Raw genomic sequence first — 15,242 nt, forward strand, 5'->3', positions numbered from 1 at the left:
AACAGAGGACATCTACACTCTCTGGACAAGCAGTTGAGATTAGAAACTGTGATTGTAGATGACTCAAAACTTGAGCCAAAGATGGACAAACAAAACAATGAGGTTTATAGGTGTCATTGTATGATTTTCAATTAACATGTAGAAGATATGTGTTGTGCTGTCATTACAGAGGAAATACTATTGTTGTATGGTTAAGGAGCTTTTAATGTGAGATTATCATAAAATTGGCACTTTATTTGCTGTCTGTAATAAGACACATGACATTGTGTAACTAACAGATTTTATAATTATGGGTAATTAAGAAATTGAGGCACGCTTGGGCATCTTTACCTTCAAGTACAACAGCCCCATCTAGTGGCTTTTACAGTAGGCTACATGTGTCCATGAGGTGTAGTAGAGGGTATTGCAGTGGAGACAGTGATAGTAGAAAGTCCTATTGACTGGGTTTCTGTCATTGTGTTTCGTCCTTAATGGATACCTGTTACTTGAGTGACTTCTTGGCAGTGGTGCTAATGAAGACTAAAACTACATTACTTCAGAGGGAGTGAAGGATCGAATCCAGTCATTACATCTTGTGCTGGCGGTGAACGTCCTCTTGGCATAATAAGTCAGTCATATAAAAGGTCCATGGCACCGTTTGAAAAGCCTGACATATCCTGACTCACCTCAGTGTAATGCTGACATGCTGAATGTCAATCAATCAATTTATCTATTTATTTAACTGATTGGTTTGTCTGTAAAATGTCAGCGAATAGTGAAAAATACCAATAACAGGAGCTCTACGCAGTGTCCTCAACGGCTTGTTTTTTCCAACAAACAGAACCAAACCCAAACATATTCAACATGTATTGAAAATATGATCTAAAACAGAGAAAAACAGATAAACTTAACCTTTAAGAGGCTAGAACTGGCAAATATTTGGCATTTTTTCTTGATAAAATTTTGTTTGGTAAAGAAACCCAAGTCAGACATAAGGTTGTACCATTTATTAGTCAATTTGACGAGCGGCACAATACAAGGATTGATGACACTGTCCTACCCTGAAAGGCTCTTAATTTGAAATAAATAGAGTGTAAAGTAAACAACATTCCATTAAAATGGTTAGTAGATCTAAAAAAAAAAAAGACCATAACTGGAAAAAAGACAAGTTTTTTCTTTTCATCGATTTAAGAAAAGCAGATACTTGAAAAAAAAAAAAAAAAATCGGATAACCACCTTGCGTTACCCCATAGCCTATTACATGGTAGTGATAAATGACATTTTGAGTGAGCCTAGACTGTTCCTTATCTACTTCCTGATGCATTTCTTTGACTTACAGGCATGTATGCTGGAGCTATACCGACAAGGACCCAAATGCTGTGCACTAACATTTTCCACCTGTAACACATGTAATATGAGAATGCACTCAGTATTTTTCAGCTGATTCTGAATGGAAAGGACTTCTATAAGTTGAGCCTAAACCACTCTTTCAGTAAGGCATCAAATATTTGTCTGTTCCATACACTTGCCATAAGTCTTCCAGCAGGATTTTTTTTTTTTTTTTTGCTTTTTCCCAACACTATGGACAAGGTACAGTCCCCATGCTATGCTCTAGGGGTACTCCTTTATTGAACAACCTGAAATTCTAGCTATCTTTGGGGTAATGCCTTTGTGTTTAGTCTTTGAGAGAAAGAAAGGCACAGTCTGCAAAGCAGGATTAGACAGAAGAGTTCAGTCGAAGTGCTTTGTTGCTGAACTCCTCTCAAGGGAGCAGAAAGTAGCGCACATTGTTGTGGTTTCTTTTCCGTTACATCAGATAAAGACCTTTTTTCTCTGGGAGGCTGGGCCTGCAGCTCCTCAACCCATGCAGGCGGGTGAAATGAGACATCTGCAGCTGCATGTGAAGTAAAAAACAAAACAAAAAACAAAGAAGAAAACCAAATCAAATCTGGTATTTCAGTACTAGACATTTTGAAACACAAGTAGCAACATATACAATGAAATCTGGAGTTTTGTGGTCTGGGACAAACAATGCTGAACAGTTTATTGTCAAACTTTGTCCACACCCAAACCTTTTCCCACTCCCCACTTTGAAAGCAGTTGCCTTAAGCTATCTCAAAGGCTCATGGGAGGCTTTGACAGATTGACGGAGAAGCTTTGTAAAGTGTACTGTCCATGATCATCCAGCCATGTCAACATAAGCACTTATTCTCTGGCTTTTGTCGGTATTAATTACAAGTCTGAGAAGATTAAAGTTGCTGGTGAATACCTCGTTGAAGGACAGAACTGATGCAAAGGTAGAGGAGCAAACCTCAGCCAGAACCAAGTCTTATCTGAGCACCGGGGAGGAACACAGATACTGTATCTGACTCCCCACATGCTTCAGCCCAATTGGAAAACGGCGCAGATAAACTGGCTGCACTGTGGAATGAAGCTTCTTTTCAAGGTGATAAAGGTGCACACAGTTTAACACTGTGTGGAACTGAGGTCCAGTTCTGATGGAGTTTTTCATAACACAGAAACAAAGCTGTTGTTCAAAAGCTGCTGCTTGAGCTGGTTGCCAGTACTAACACAAGTTTATACAGTATGAGAACTCAATACATTAGAGCGATATAAAAACAATTATATGGACACAATGATGGTATACCCTGGAGGGAAAGGTTTCCCTGTCCCAAAAGAAATGAATATACATCGGCAGCAAATGCTGAAAAAACAGAGGTAGCTAATTTATGGAACATAGAAAAAACAATACTATACTAATAGTTAAAAACTGGCTTACATTAACTATCGATATGGATTCACAACACATTATGACATATTATAACCTAAATGTCTGCCATCCTTAAAAGAAGCTAGCCCTCCTGCCTACCTTTCATAATTTCTTCATTAACTCATTTCTCTTATCTGCCGAGTTGTATGCTATAACAAAGCAGATAGTAACAGGAAAACAAAAAAAGAGATCAATATGAATGTTATTATTTTGCACAGATTCAGTAACAAGGGGCAATGGAGTTTTACCTTGATATTTAAAAAATGAATAGGAGAAAGTTTCTTCTCCAGGACCCTGGTAACGATACAGTTTTGGACTCACTGGGACTTGAGATTGAGATTTGAGATTATCAGACTGTCATTTCTTAAACAATTTTTAGACACAAGCAAATAAATAATCACAATCGATAAATGACGTTCAGTCCTTTTTTTTTAAACTAACCTAAAAGAAAATGAAGAGCAAATTGACTTCCATTCCCCGATGTGTTCCTCAGGAATTCTCCCGTTTATCTAGTTTTTTCAGAACCCCTATCTGGTCTCTTTGATCCAAAGCCCATCTGTTTTGCAGTGTCCTAAATCCTTGTCAGTAGTTGCGAATGCTGAAGAACCCCACACTGGTCGGCGACTCCTTGACTGTGACAGTGACTAGATTAGCAGTGACATCTGTTACAAACACATGCTCTATCAGACTACGCGTGGGCTTCCAGTCCTGGTTCTGGACTGCCACTGAGCGATCCTGTCCGGTGTAGGAAGAATCCTGGTCGGAGTCTGAGCTACTCTCCTCTTCACCTGTGCTCATGTCGTTCATTTTGGCTTTCTTGCCATCCTTGTAGGCTGATCTCTCTTGTTGGCTCTGGACCTCTGTGGAGGATTTATGCACACTGTTTTTCTCCAGCCTGCCTTGGACTCTGGAGGTCTGGATTTCATTTGCCTCCTTGACTTTGTCTGCTCCAGGCTGGTTCTTTCTGGCTTGCAGTCTTCCAGGGGTTGCTGGTCTCTTAGGAGGATTATAGTCCTGATTTTGTGTGACAGTAGTTTTCCTTGCTGGGTTTGTTGCATTTCTCACAGCTGACACTGGGGCAGTGCCATTTCCATCACTGCTTTGCACCGGTTTGCTCTGAAGGTTGAGAGGCTGAAGGCCAGAACCTTGATTAGAGGAGGTGTTCTTAGATGGAACAGAAGCCACCGCCTTAGTATTGGGTATCCGCTGCAGTGTTGACACAGGGCCCTGGGGTTTCTTTTGTCCATTGGGGGAGCTTAGTGTATGCTGAGTGGTTCCTTGAATGGGGTGTTTGGATGTATTCAAATTCAATGCTGCAACCCCTTTTGATTTACCAGCAGCTGCTTTCAAATCCAGACTTGTCCCACTGCTCATACTGGAGATGGACAGTTTGCCCTCAGTGACATTCCTGCTCTGACTGGTTTTGTTTACAGAGAGGGAGGCAGGCTGGACTGACCTGCCAGATCCCACAGAGCTCATGGAGTTTTTAACAGCCCCTCCCTGGGTCAGAGAACTCCGGTTCTGACTACCCACTGTATCCCTAGCTGAGCCCCGATGGAAGCCCATAAAGGTGAAGCTTGCTGGATGAACAGGCTTTTTGATTGCCCCTGGAAGATCTGTATCTTTAGACGTCTTCAGGATTTTGCGAGGGCTCTTGTTCTGCTGAAATTCCTTCACTTCAGGGGGCAGAGGTTTCCTGCTTCGTTTCTTTGAGGGCTCCTGTTTTGCCACAACAATCTGTGCTTTCTTCTGAGGGACAGGATGAAGGTCCCGTGTTCTGACACTTGGGTTCGCCTGCTTAACGCTGCTGTCTTCATCGTCGTCTGATGATGATGAAGAGGAGGAGCATGAGGATGAGGAATCGGAGGATGATGACGACGAGCCTGATGAAGAGCTGCTTGATTTTGGAGCTTCAGGCACATTTTCCTAAATTAAAGCGCAAAAATTAGATACCATTTACTAGACCCTCAAAGAATGACATTCTGCTTTAAATTGTACTTACGAGGATCTTCCGCGGCCGTCCTCTTGGCCTTTTTCCTCTCTTACGCAGCAAGAGCTCCCTTTCTTGCTCTCTATAAACAAAAATTAATGTGGGATTAATGAGTATTCATCACCTAATGTTCAAGCTCCATGTTTGTCATGTGAAGATTTCATACTTTTGTGGGATGCTTTTGACTAAATATTAAATTTCTGTCAGGGTTCACATCAAAACATGAAGTAGATGAGCCAACAGATCTCGATTAAAATCTGCAACACACTATAAAAGAGTATTTTGGATATCACTAGCATCTAATGCATAATAATTAGATATTTTCCATATTACAGATTTTACGATACTTTCTGATATAAAGAAATAAAGATCATGGCTAAAAATGGTAGCTAACTAATCAAAATCATATCTCTTAATGTGTGTTTGAATGTTACAAAACACACATTAAAGTTAAAGCAGATTGACCACTCAGCGGTGTGTAAATGTCTCTATAGGGACACGAGGAACACTTACTTCTTGTTGAATGCAGCCAGCAGTCTTGGGTCAAGGATATTTTCTTGGGGCTCCCAGCTGTTGTGTCTGAAAAAATTGACATGAAGAGTGTACCACATCACGGTGTTAGTCAAAATAAAGAAGCAACGTGGCCTTGTGTGATTAAATGTACCCTACAGCCTCAGCAGCGAGCAGCAACACAGGATTCTGTTGTTCCAGCAGCTATGAACTTACTACAGGCAAACTGTGTTATATGACACAAATTATTGAAGGATTGGCTGAAAAAGACCATTGAAGATGGGGAAAGAACTAAAATATAGGATTGAACAGTAATAAATAAAATTAAACTATAATTTAGGATTACTTTGTGTTACATAGATAAATAGATGGCACAGTGCAGAACTCTGCAGAAGAAAAAGAGTAGTGAAGACACAAGAAAGATTGCATGTCAATCTATTATCAACTGCATGTGTCTACCGATGTGTACTGTCTAATTTAACAATCACTTATTTGTTGTTGTGTGATATGTAGGGGAAATGATATAAGCTGATGTGGAAGTGGCAGTTCGTTTAACTGTGTATTTCATAGAGCTGCATCTTGACAATTTTTGTAACCATCAGAAAAAGACAATCTGACAATCACATCTGTTTTGCACAGCAACTGACCAGGTGTGCAGAGGTGAAAAAGTAGACTGTAGATCTGTTCCAAGATAAAATGGAACAAGCTTTGTGGTCATGAGCGTGGCCATTCAGAGATCCTGTAAATCCCTGTGTTATTATGGACTTTATATCATTGTATTCCCAAAAGGGAAAACAGCAGAAGTTGATACATTTTCTAGGACTATTACAGATTTATGTGTATATGAGGATTCTTTTGAGGAAAGTTTGGTGATTTCACTGAAAAACCACATAAGGTACTTTACAACTTCACTCCCACTGCTGCCAGATGTATTTTTTGTTCCACAATGAGCTCAGCTGTGGTGAAAACCAAACTGTTCATCGCTACAGAAAAAGACTAACAACCCAGGAAGGAAGACCATTTTTAGATCATGGAAGTTCTGTGACATTTATGGGAAGTCGTGAGAGTAACAGGTTTTTTGTGCTTGTGCACTGAGTGTTGTTTAGATGGAAAAAACAACTTTGTTTTGCAGGTGTTTCTCTGCTGCACCTGTATGACAACAATGACAAGGTCCTGTGTGGTTTCTGCAGAATGACTGAAATCAGGTCCTTGTGTTTTTCTCTGTAAGTGATCTGAGCTACATGCATGTATAATAACCTTCCTCCTCATCACTTGTTGTTGAATGGCCCATTCTGATCAGCAGTCACCAGTGAAATAATCGACCCCCACCCTTCCCTACACACACACACACACACACACACACACAAAGGATGTGGTTCTAACAGAAAGCCATGGAGCTGGCAGGCAACCGTGTGCATTGATGGTGGATTACAGCAACAATGTGGAGTGAGCAGAAAGGGCAAGTGACAAGAAATAAAGTCAAAGTGGAGCCGAACCAGCAGCAAACACACAAATGCAGAGTAAAAACGGTCGATCATCACTTTAAAAATGTGGGTTTTATGACGAATTTATCAGGGTATGAAGTCGCTGTAAATCACAGATAAAAACAGTCCTCGCAAATTTAGATGCATCGATGGTCGAGTCCGAGCTAAACACAAAAAACTTGTTTTCAGTCAGCAATAAAACGAGCTAAACATCGCGATTACCTGAATAAATAGAGGAATGAAAAAACAGACGGCCAAAACTGATGCGGCTCTGAAGGATTTCTCTTTGCGTCCCTTAACTTCCCAGATTGAATGCGTTATGAACAAAAGACGGTAAAGGCAGAATTTGTGGGCTGTGTTTTAAGAAACTGCCAAGAGACACACAATGAAACAACACACAATGAAACAACACACAATGAAACGACACCCCTCCGTCGCTGTAGTTCGCACTCGGCGCTTTCAAGACAAGAAAATAACGGTTCGGCTTCAACAGCTTCAGCAAAAGCAACAAGCGACACGTTGTTGTTGTTTTCATTGTTTCGTGCTGAGCAGCCCCACTTGTACTTACTTGGATGACCATCCCCTCCACTTCACCAGAAACTCCAACTTTCCCTGCAAGAAAACCCAAGAGAGGAAGAACCTTTGTAAACAGCCGCCAGGAAATAAAAACGAGGATGCGCTTCACAACGTTTGGCGGCTCTGACCTTTCTCAGTCGTTTGTTTAAAATGCATTCGGCATCAAAAACCTGCTCTCCCACGGCGCTCAGCTCCTCCATGTCTGCCTTCGCCCCGCATAAGAAGCCTTTATCAAAAGACCTGAGCTGCGTCAAGCTCTTCACGGTTACACGCCACCAAGGCCGGATGTGTGGAGTCTCGCCTTCACAATAAAGGCGTTGTTAGTTAAAGAACTGATAACACTCGGTGGAAAGTTGCATGTGTGGGGGAAAAAAAAAAAAAAAAAAATCCAGGTATTGCATCTTCATACCAGTTCAGTTTTATCTGAGGTGTACGAATTAATGCGACAAAGGAAATGATAACAGGGACTAGTTGTCTAAATCTTCGTTTGATCCTCATCTAAAGTTATAATCTTTGTAATTAATTGTTTGTTAACGATGGTGCTCAATTATCAGTGTAGTGTAAATCAGCCAGAGGAAAAAAAATAGAACTAAACAGTGTCTCCTATAAAGTTGATTTATACAATAGAATTGTACACACAAAATATTGCATATCGCAGTTGTGGGGAATGTGCTGACATAACTCCAGCAATGTCAGTTGGTTTTGGCTTTTTTAGCGAGCGATCTAGCCAGTGAAATATCTAATTATGTGAATTTTGTAATGTACCCATCAGCTAGTAAATTGATTGAGGTGATATGTAAATTAAATAGAAGTGCTGTTAATGGGAAACTCTGTAAATATTCATAATGGCTTAGTTAATGAGAGTATTCATCTAATTAGGGGTATTTTTTCAGGATGTTTTGAAAAATAAGTCAGCTATAAAATGTAGACTTGCATCCATTGGTCAAGGCAATACATGTTTTGCGAAAATACACTTATTTCTGCATGATCGTCTTCATGTAAGATAAAAATAAAATCAAAGTTTCTGTAGGAAAACAGGCATTAGAAAAAGTGATCTTTTAGAAACAGGGTAATTCTGGTATTTTAGTGTAAATTTTTAATCAAATAGGGAAAAAAGGCCTGTCTTTAAGCACAGTTTAATTTTGAAAATCGTAACCGGAAACTCAGTGCTACCGTATATAGCTTGATACCATTATGCGAAGAGAGGCGGGTAACTGAGAATGTGGTTGTTGAATAATGTCCCTTGGCAGACACCATCGTCTGATGTTCATCTATTGTAAGTGAAAGTGAGTCATGGTCTTAATAAAGTAATCACTGGTTTGTTCTCAAATCAAATCTTAAAACACACTTTTTGACTTGCATGTGAATTTATTTTATTTTTTTTAATTTATGCAGCTGTTTTAAAGTTTACTTGTGTGTGTTTTTAATACACAATAGGCCTAGTTAAATGCTACTAACTAGCACCTAGTTAAAACCTTCAAAACCATAAGTAAATTAGGTTTATTCATTTATACATTTAATAACAACATGAAAACAGACGGTACAATGTGAAATAGGTAGTAATATACATGTTATACTCTTAATTACATGTTACACTTCACTCGTGCTTTGAATTACTCAAAATGAACACAAATGAGCTGATGAATTCATTTAATCTTTTCCCCCTTTTCTGTTCATGCTCCACTTTGAACCAAAAATAATAATTTGTAAAATGGTTACATGGTTCTCTCTGTGCCTGTGTGAGTTATGAGGATAAGCGGTATGGCTAATGGATGGAAAATGGTTCCACACAGCTCTGTTTTTTTTTGGTTCCTTGTCCAATTAACAGTGCATTTCCTCATATAGGATGAAATGTAATCGCCCAGAGAGACTATCCGCAGGCAGCTGTTTCTCAGTCTCCCACTGTGAAGCATTATGTTTCATGTGTGATGATCAAAATGATGTTTGTTTTGTATTTTCTTTCTCTTGAGGATGTTTCGAACTTCCTGATCTGAAAACAGAAAGATACAATTTCTATATTGTGACATTTATATCAACATTAATGAATATTTTTATTCTTGAATTACTGAATCTTACCTTTGTTTCACTAGACTTACAGAGGACAAACAGTAATGCATATAATACGTTTTTAATTAATGTTATTACCTTTTATTCTTGCGTTTTTTCTTGAGTATTTTGTGGGATGTCATCACTATAAAAACTACAACAAGAAATCCAGCCACTGCAGCTAGTCCAGTGAAGACATTAGGCAGGGAATTCACATCTACATCTTCACCTGAAAAAACAGAGAAGACATTCACATTTTAAGTTTGTGCTTTTCAAAGGTTGATGCTGATATTTCTACACTGATTTTGCAGACAGCTGGATTTTTGTGAAAATATCGTTAGAGAAGCTCAGTGTTATTTTCATTTGTCTGCTTCTTTCCTAAAAGTACCTGAATTTCCAAAACTGCAAAATCTACAGTAACCACAGTACAGCCTTTACTCAAGCACTAACCTGCATCAACTAACCACATGATGGTGCTATAACAATTACTTTTGTCCTATAACGTCTTCGTGTCTTGAGTTGCTGTTGAAGAGATTACTCTAGAGGTTAGATTTTGTTGCCCCCACTAGCAAATGACCAGATGACATGTAAAATCTAAAGTTCACCAGACACTCATAAACTCACAAACACTACAGAAACACTCACTCAGCTGTGAGAGTAAAATCACACAAGAATACACAGTTTTATTCCTACAGGAAAAGTAAACAAGACCAGTACTATTTTACAAGGCAACACAGTAACTGATAACATTCATTTCATACATATTGATCTCTGATTTTATCCAATCAACGACAAAACCAAGACATTCAAAGCAACCTGTGTAGTTTTGATAGAGAAAATTGAACACAGGGAGTCATATCCATGATATCAGAGGTAGACGGCACTGACTGGACATTATCTGGTTTTCATTTAAGGATTCTCATTGGCTCTATACAAGATAATAATAAGCCTGGTAAAATTCTGTATTTTTCTTATTGTCAGAAAACCCTTTGAAAACAGCCATAATCAATCATTAATTGATTTTACTTACAAGTGTTGTATGTGTATCAAAAACCTGATATATCTTATTCCTCTGAGCCATAGAGCTTCATTATTGTACAAAAACTAGTGATAAGTAATGAGTGAGCCACAATCTTGAACTCTGTGACCATGAACACACACTGTAGTTTATTTTTGACTTGGTGCTGCCCCAGATACTCACTTCAGTACTAAATGTGTATTAATCCTCTGCTGAAAATAGTCCCCAACAAATACTTCAATATTTTCTCCTGACTGAGAAATGTTTGCTATAACTGTAACTACAGCGCACAGCCTTTTTGGGAAATTACGAGGCCTTTAAAGAAAGAAATAGTACAATATGGACCTTTCTTTCAGTTCAGAACTGATGAAGCCTTTCAAATAAACCGGCTTCAAGAACATCAAGCAAGTTCAGTTGCCTACATATAGCACTTAGAAATACCATCACCTGGATGAATGAGAATCTTCCCAAACATATATTCCTGACCCAATTTTAAAGATTCACTGTATTTGTCCAGTAGGAACTGAGTTGATACGCTGGGTAGGAAAGTATTGCCAGCATTTTCCTTTAACTATTTAACACCAGACACTTAGCATCAGATTTTTAGACCTCCTTTCAGAACTTACTGTGACCAATGCCAGATGTACTTTCTAGTTTTAACCTACAGTAGCTCTACATCTGACTTGGACATATGCAAAGTCGGAAATGATGGATGAATGGCCCAGTAATGAAGAAGCAGGTGTTGGAATGACACACTTTTGAGGCCACGGGGAGAGGCTCATTAGTCTGATATAAACTCACCCTGAGCCCTAGTGCTAGTAACCAGCATGTGTTTGGTGGCATTCAGGTGGCCATCGTTGACGTCCGGCTGGATGCCCAGGATGTGACACATCAAGGGGTAGATGTTTACAGTCTCAAAAGGTCCCACCTCCAGATTCTGGTGAAACGCTGGACCCACTGCCCTGAAGAAAGGCTTCATGTCCATCTCTTGGTTGTCAAAGCCATGCTCTCCCTTGTGGAACTGAACCGGGAAATACTGTAAGGACACACAGGGACAGTTACCACGACTCACACAACCCAGTTTAGATTCAATGTGACAGCATCTCTTTTATGCCAGTGATTTTAGTATCAGGACCTTACAAGTAACAGGGTTCACACATTTTGGCCTGCTCTTATTTACTCAGCAGAGGGAGGTATTGTTCAACTGAAAGAGCCATTTCCATACTGTAGAATGAAGGCCTGGTCTCTCTTTGTGACTACTATCAACCAATGATAGGGGATAAATGAGAATTTTAATCAATTTCTAAAATTTCTGTTTTCATAAAATACTGTAACACATACATTCATTTCAAAATGTATAATATATATTAAGTTTAATAAAAGAAACTGCAATATAAATATCAATAAGTGGAAGACTCAGTTATCTTAGCTATTATGTCAAGATCTCAATATGCATATCCTTCTCTGGGGTCAAGCTCAAAAGGAGGTTAAGTGGCCATAAAGTGAGTCAGATAATACAGTCATGGCAGGTTGTAACCCACATAATTCAGATAACCCATTTCATCAGTGGATTCACAGGTCAGCATTTGAAGACATTTTATGATTTTCAATAACTGACTCTTTAAATTAAGTTAATATTTGATGGTTCTCAGTGCTGACTGACACATTCAGTTGCAAAGTTGCTGCACAGTGGAGTGACTGAGTGAGTGTGGAGCCAAATGAAAATGCTAATTTTGAATTTTGAGGCATGAATAGCTTCCTGAAGCATTTGAGAGCACTGCATGTCATCAGCCAGGCCTGGATTATCCTGAGGACGTGCAAATTCACTTGATTTGTAGTGTATTGAGTTAAGAATTTAACTCCTTGTTTCTAGTTAAAAGGAGTCCACTTCCACCATTTTCTATGAATAAAATGCAGCTGGTAGCTTTAGTATTTCTGTTGTCAAGACCTGAGGATATTTCTAGAATAAATTGGTTGGCATGGCAGATTGTTTATCTGGCTATTTATCTTTATCAGTAGATTAGGGTTTTCATTTCCTTTCCTTTTGATCATTTAGGTAGGTCATTGTCACATGAATAATTGACTGCCACTGATTGCCAATACTACCATGTAAAATGTAATTGCAGTGTTTGTCTTAGCAGTCTCAGTAGTAAAAGTAACATTTTTACTTTTTGCTGCTCTCTGCAACTTGGCCTGGTGGAATAACATTTAGCTATTTAAAGTAAAGTAGCTATTTAGTTTAATGGGTAAATCAGTAGGATTTCCATTGGGCAGAAAACTGCTCCTGCAAGTCACTCTATGGTTTTAAACTTTCCAGCATGTAAAACCTTTGTCCAAACCCAAGTCAGTGATGTCAGAAAAACACATGTCTGATCAGTGTTGCAGCCCCTCAGTGATTAGATCACATAGAATAGTTGTATTTCTGCAAGATTTGTGCCTTCAGTCTTACAGGTCTCTAGTTCTTCAACTAGAGAGATATGAAAGGAAATGTGACTTTATCTGTGAACGCACCCCATTGATTACATATCCAGGGTCGGCCCAGAGAATGATGGGGAGGATACGATCATTTTTGGCAAAGTGGAGGCGCTCTGGCATCTCCTCCTTCTTGTATACATGGAGGTGTGGATGGGCACCCTTTAAGGCAGTGTAAACCTTCTCCAGCTTGCCTGGCTTCGGCAATAGCATCCCAGAGGGTCCAAAGTCCACCAGGTGAAAAGACAGGTCACGGAATGAGAAGCCTGGGATCTTGGACAGGGTGATTTCTTCCACCAGACCATTGCGGTACACTGTGGACATGCCGTGGTCTGCTGTGATGATGATGTTCAGGGTGTCGGTCAGCCCATGTTGTTCAGCTGAGTGTCGGATGTAGCCCACAGTTCTGTCAACTTGTTTGACCATCTCCCGACGCTCTGGGGAGTCTGGACCATATCTGTGCCCTGTGCCGTCTGGCTCACCAAAATACATGGACACAAAGGCGAGATCCTGGTCTCTGAACCAGCCCATCACCTTGTCTGTGTTCTCTCTCCAAGCAGTCTCATTCTTGTAGTTGTAAAGCAGTGGCTCCACTTCCCGCACCATAGCAACCTGTCCCTGGTAACTGGAAGCCGTGCCAGGAAAGTGAAGAGAGCCAGCTTTTAGGCCCTTGAAGGTGAGGAAAAAGAGGGCGCATTAACGTCACACACATAAATACTTTGACATGTTTACAGGTATGCCGAGAATTTATCTGTTTTGGTCAACAGCTGCTGTCATTTGCATGCAGTTAACAATTATACCTGAAAAATAGTTTGCAATATAACTGTGATCTACCTGAAATCATTCAGCAGGCTTTTGTTTTCTCAAGAGAAATGGTTTCTGATGCTGTAAAAAGCAAAACAGTCTCTCAGAGATAATATGGAAACTGTGCTGGACATACCTGTTTCTGCGCTGTGATCCAGATAGGCAGAGTGCCATTGTCCCACCACTCATTGACAAACTGAGTCTGATAGTAGGGCTTCTTCTCAGCGGTGGTTGTGTTGAACCACATGTTGTGGATTACCCCATGATTCTCAATGTAGCGGCCTACAGAAGAGAATCACTGTCAGTCTGCTTGCACTCATTATTCATAGCGTGACACATTCACATTAAAAATTCTATCAACTTAACGGGCTGAGTGGCATGACGCTTTTGGACAAGGTCTTACGACCAACTTCGGAGATTAGAGGAATTTAATTTCAAGGAAGTTAAATTTCTTTTAGCTGGCACTGATGATTTGAGAGTCAAAATAAGAAAGGGAGCAGAGAATTCTTCCCTCAGTCATCCAAGCATAATCATCTTACTCAGCTATAAAAGCTGTTGGACCCTGGGACATTCAATTACAACTAATTCCTTTTTCCTGCGGCTTTTTTCTGTCCTTGCAAAGTAAACTCAGAGCAGTTTCCTGTTCTGTCATGATATGCAGATCCCCTGCCAACTGAAAGCAGTGTTATAGAAAATAAAACACTTTACCTGTCAAGAGGGTGAAGTGTGTAGGGCTGGTGATGGTGAGGTAAGGAGGTGTGACATATAGGGCTTTGACTCCATCCTTAGCCATTTTGTCGAGGTTTGGTGTGTCGACATCACGGTCGTAATCCCAACGGAAACCATCGAAGGAGATCAGCAGCACTTTCTGTCTCTGTTTGTTTACCGGTGCTCCGAGGATGGACAAAGCCCAGAGCAGGCAGAGACTTGCAGTCCACAGCATGGTGAACACGGGCACTTCACAGATCTTAACTGACTCTATCCTCCAGCTAAAACTCTTATTTACAGGAGTATCCACCTCTTGGCATCTCACCTGAGGTTGCTGAAGCCAACATGTCCTGAGCAAAGTTTCACCAATTTGTCTTATCTCGTAGATTAGACAGACTTTATCTCAGCACTTTCCTGCATGTGGCCCAATGGTGTTTATGAGCTGATTTTACGGCTGGGAGTTGTGTTCACAGTGAATTTTCCCTGTTTTGCTGTTGAGGACTGCCAGTAAAGCAGATTAATCTCTCCGGGCATCACGACTGTTTGTTCCCCCCTAACTTGCTTGTTGATGCTGTCTTTCTGTTTGTCTGGCTGCTCGTCTGTGTGTCAGGAGTTTCCTGTGAATCACTGACAATGGGGGAATGACACTTTGATGGGTTTCACCTTGAGTTGGGATGGTGCATGATTGATCTGACACCAGGAAAATGAAGAGGAAAATGAGAGTATATTCTTCGTCAGCTAGCAGTGGTCTCTTGGGAAGAAAAGACCCTAATAGACAGATTCATTTTAATAACTCTTATGTGTATATTAGCCTCGGGGTATTGTTAAAAGATCTTTTAAAATCTACATTGATTTTTTTAGCAATGGCCATGACAATGGACAAAC

At 40.0% G+C, this 15,242-nt stretch overlaps 3 protein-coding genes and 1 long non-coding RNA gene across 10 annotated transcripts in view; 1 reads left to right on the top strand and 3 right to left on the bottom strand.

Moving 5' to 3' along the window:
* Positions 1-15,242, bottom strand: part of LOC139610863 (uncharacterized) — a 368,988-nt gene that overhangs the window by 64,860 nt on the left and 288,886 nt on the right. The gene's annotated exons all lie outside the window — the stretch shown is intronic.
* The window catches only part of LOC139610748 (RNA binding protein fox-1 homolog 3-like), a 471,093-nt gene that overhangs the window by 53,665 nt on the left and 402,186 nt on the right, over positions 1-15,242 (top strand). The gene's annotated exons all lie outside the window — the stretch shown is intronic.
* cbx2 (chromobox homolog 2 (Drosophila Pc class)) lies at positions 972-7,560 on the bottom strand. Of its 5 annotated transcripts, XR_011686027.1 has the most exons (7): positions 7,438-7,560; positions 7,302-7,345; positions 5,253-5,318; positions 4,752-4,821; positions 3,191-4,675; positions 2,998-3,075; positions 972-1,873 (listed from the first exon to the last, which is right to left on the bottom strand). XR_011686027.1 is itself a non-coding variant. In XM_071465097.1 (5 exons), exons 1-5 carry the CDS (start codon positions 7,507-7,509, stop codon positions 3,332-3,334), a joined length of 1,596 nt encoding a protein of 531 aa, XP_071321198.1. In that variant the 5' UTR covers positions 7,510-7,560; the 3' UTR covers positions 972-3,331. The 5 variants fall into 5 exon arrangements, 1 of the variants encoding a protein (XP_071321198.1); XR_011686033.1 differs by lacking the exon at positions 2,998-3,075; XR_011686015.1 differs by having other exon boundaries at positions 972-3,075.
* On the bottom strand, positions 8,945-14,650 carry LOC139610732 (ectonucleotide pyrophosphatase/phosphodiesterase family member 7-like). Its single transcript, XM_071465098.1, has 6 exons — positions 14,358-14,650; positions 13,786-13,931; positions 12,885-13,514; positions 11,175-11,409; positions 9,455-9,584; positions 8,945-9,299 (listed from the first exon to the last, which is right to left on the bottom strand). The coding sequence occupies exons 1-6, from the start codon at positions 14,590-14,592 to the stop codon at positions 9,242-9,244; spliced, it is 1,434 nt and encodes a 477-aa protein (XP_071321199.1). The 5' UTR covers positions 14,593-14,650; the 3' UTR covers positions 8,945-9,241.

This window comes from Trachinotus anak, unplaced genomic scaffold (genome assembly GCF_046630095.1).
Source record: "Trachinotus anak isolate AG129_WGS33_773 ecotype Australia unplaced genomic scaffold, CSIRO_AGI_Tana_v1 ptg000003l, whole genome shotgun sequence".
NCBI lineage: Eukaryota > Metazoa > Chordata > Actinopteri > Carangiformes > Carangidae > Trachinotus > Trachinotus anak.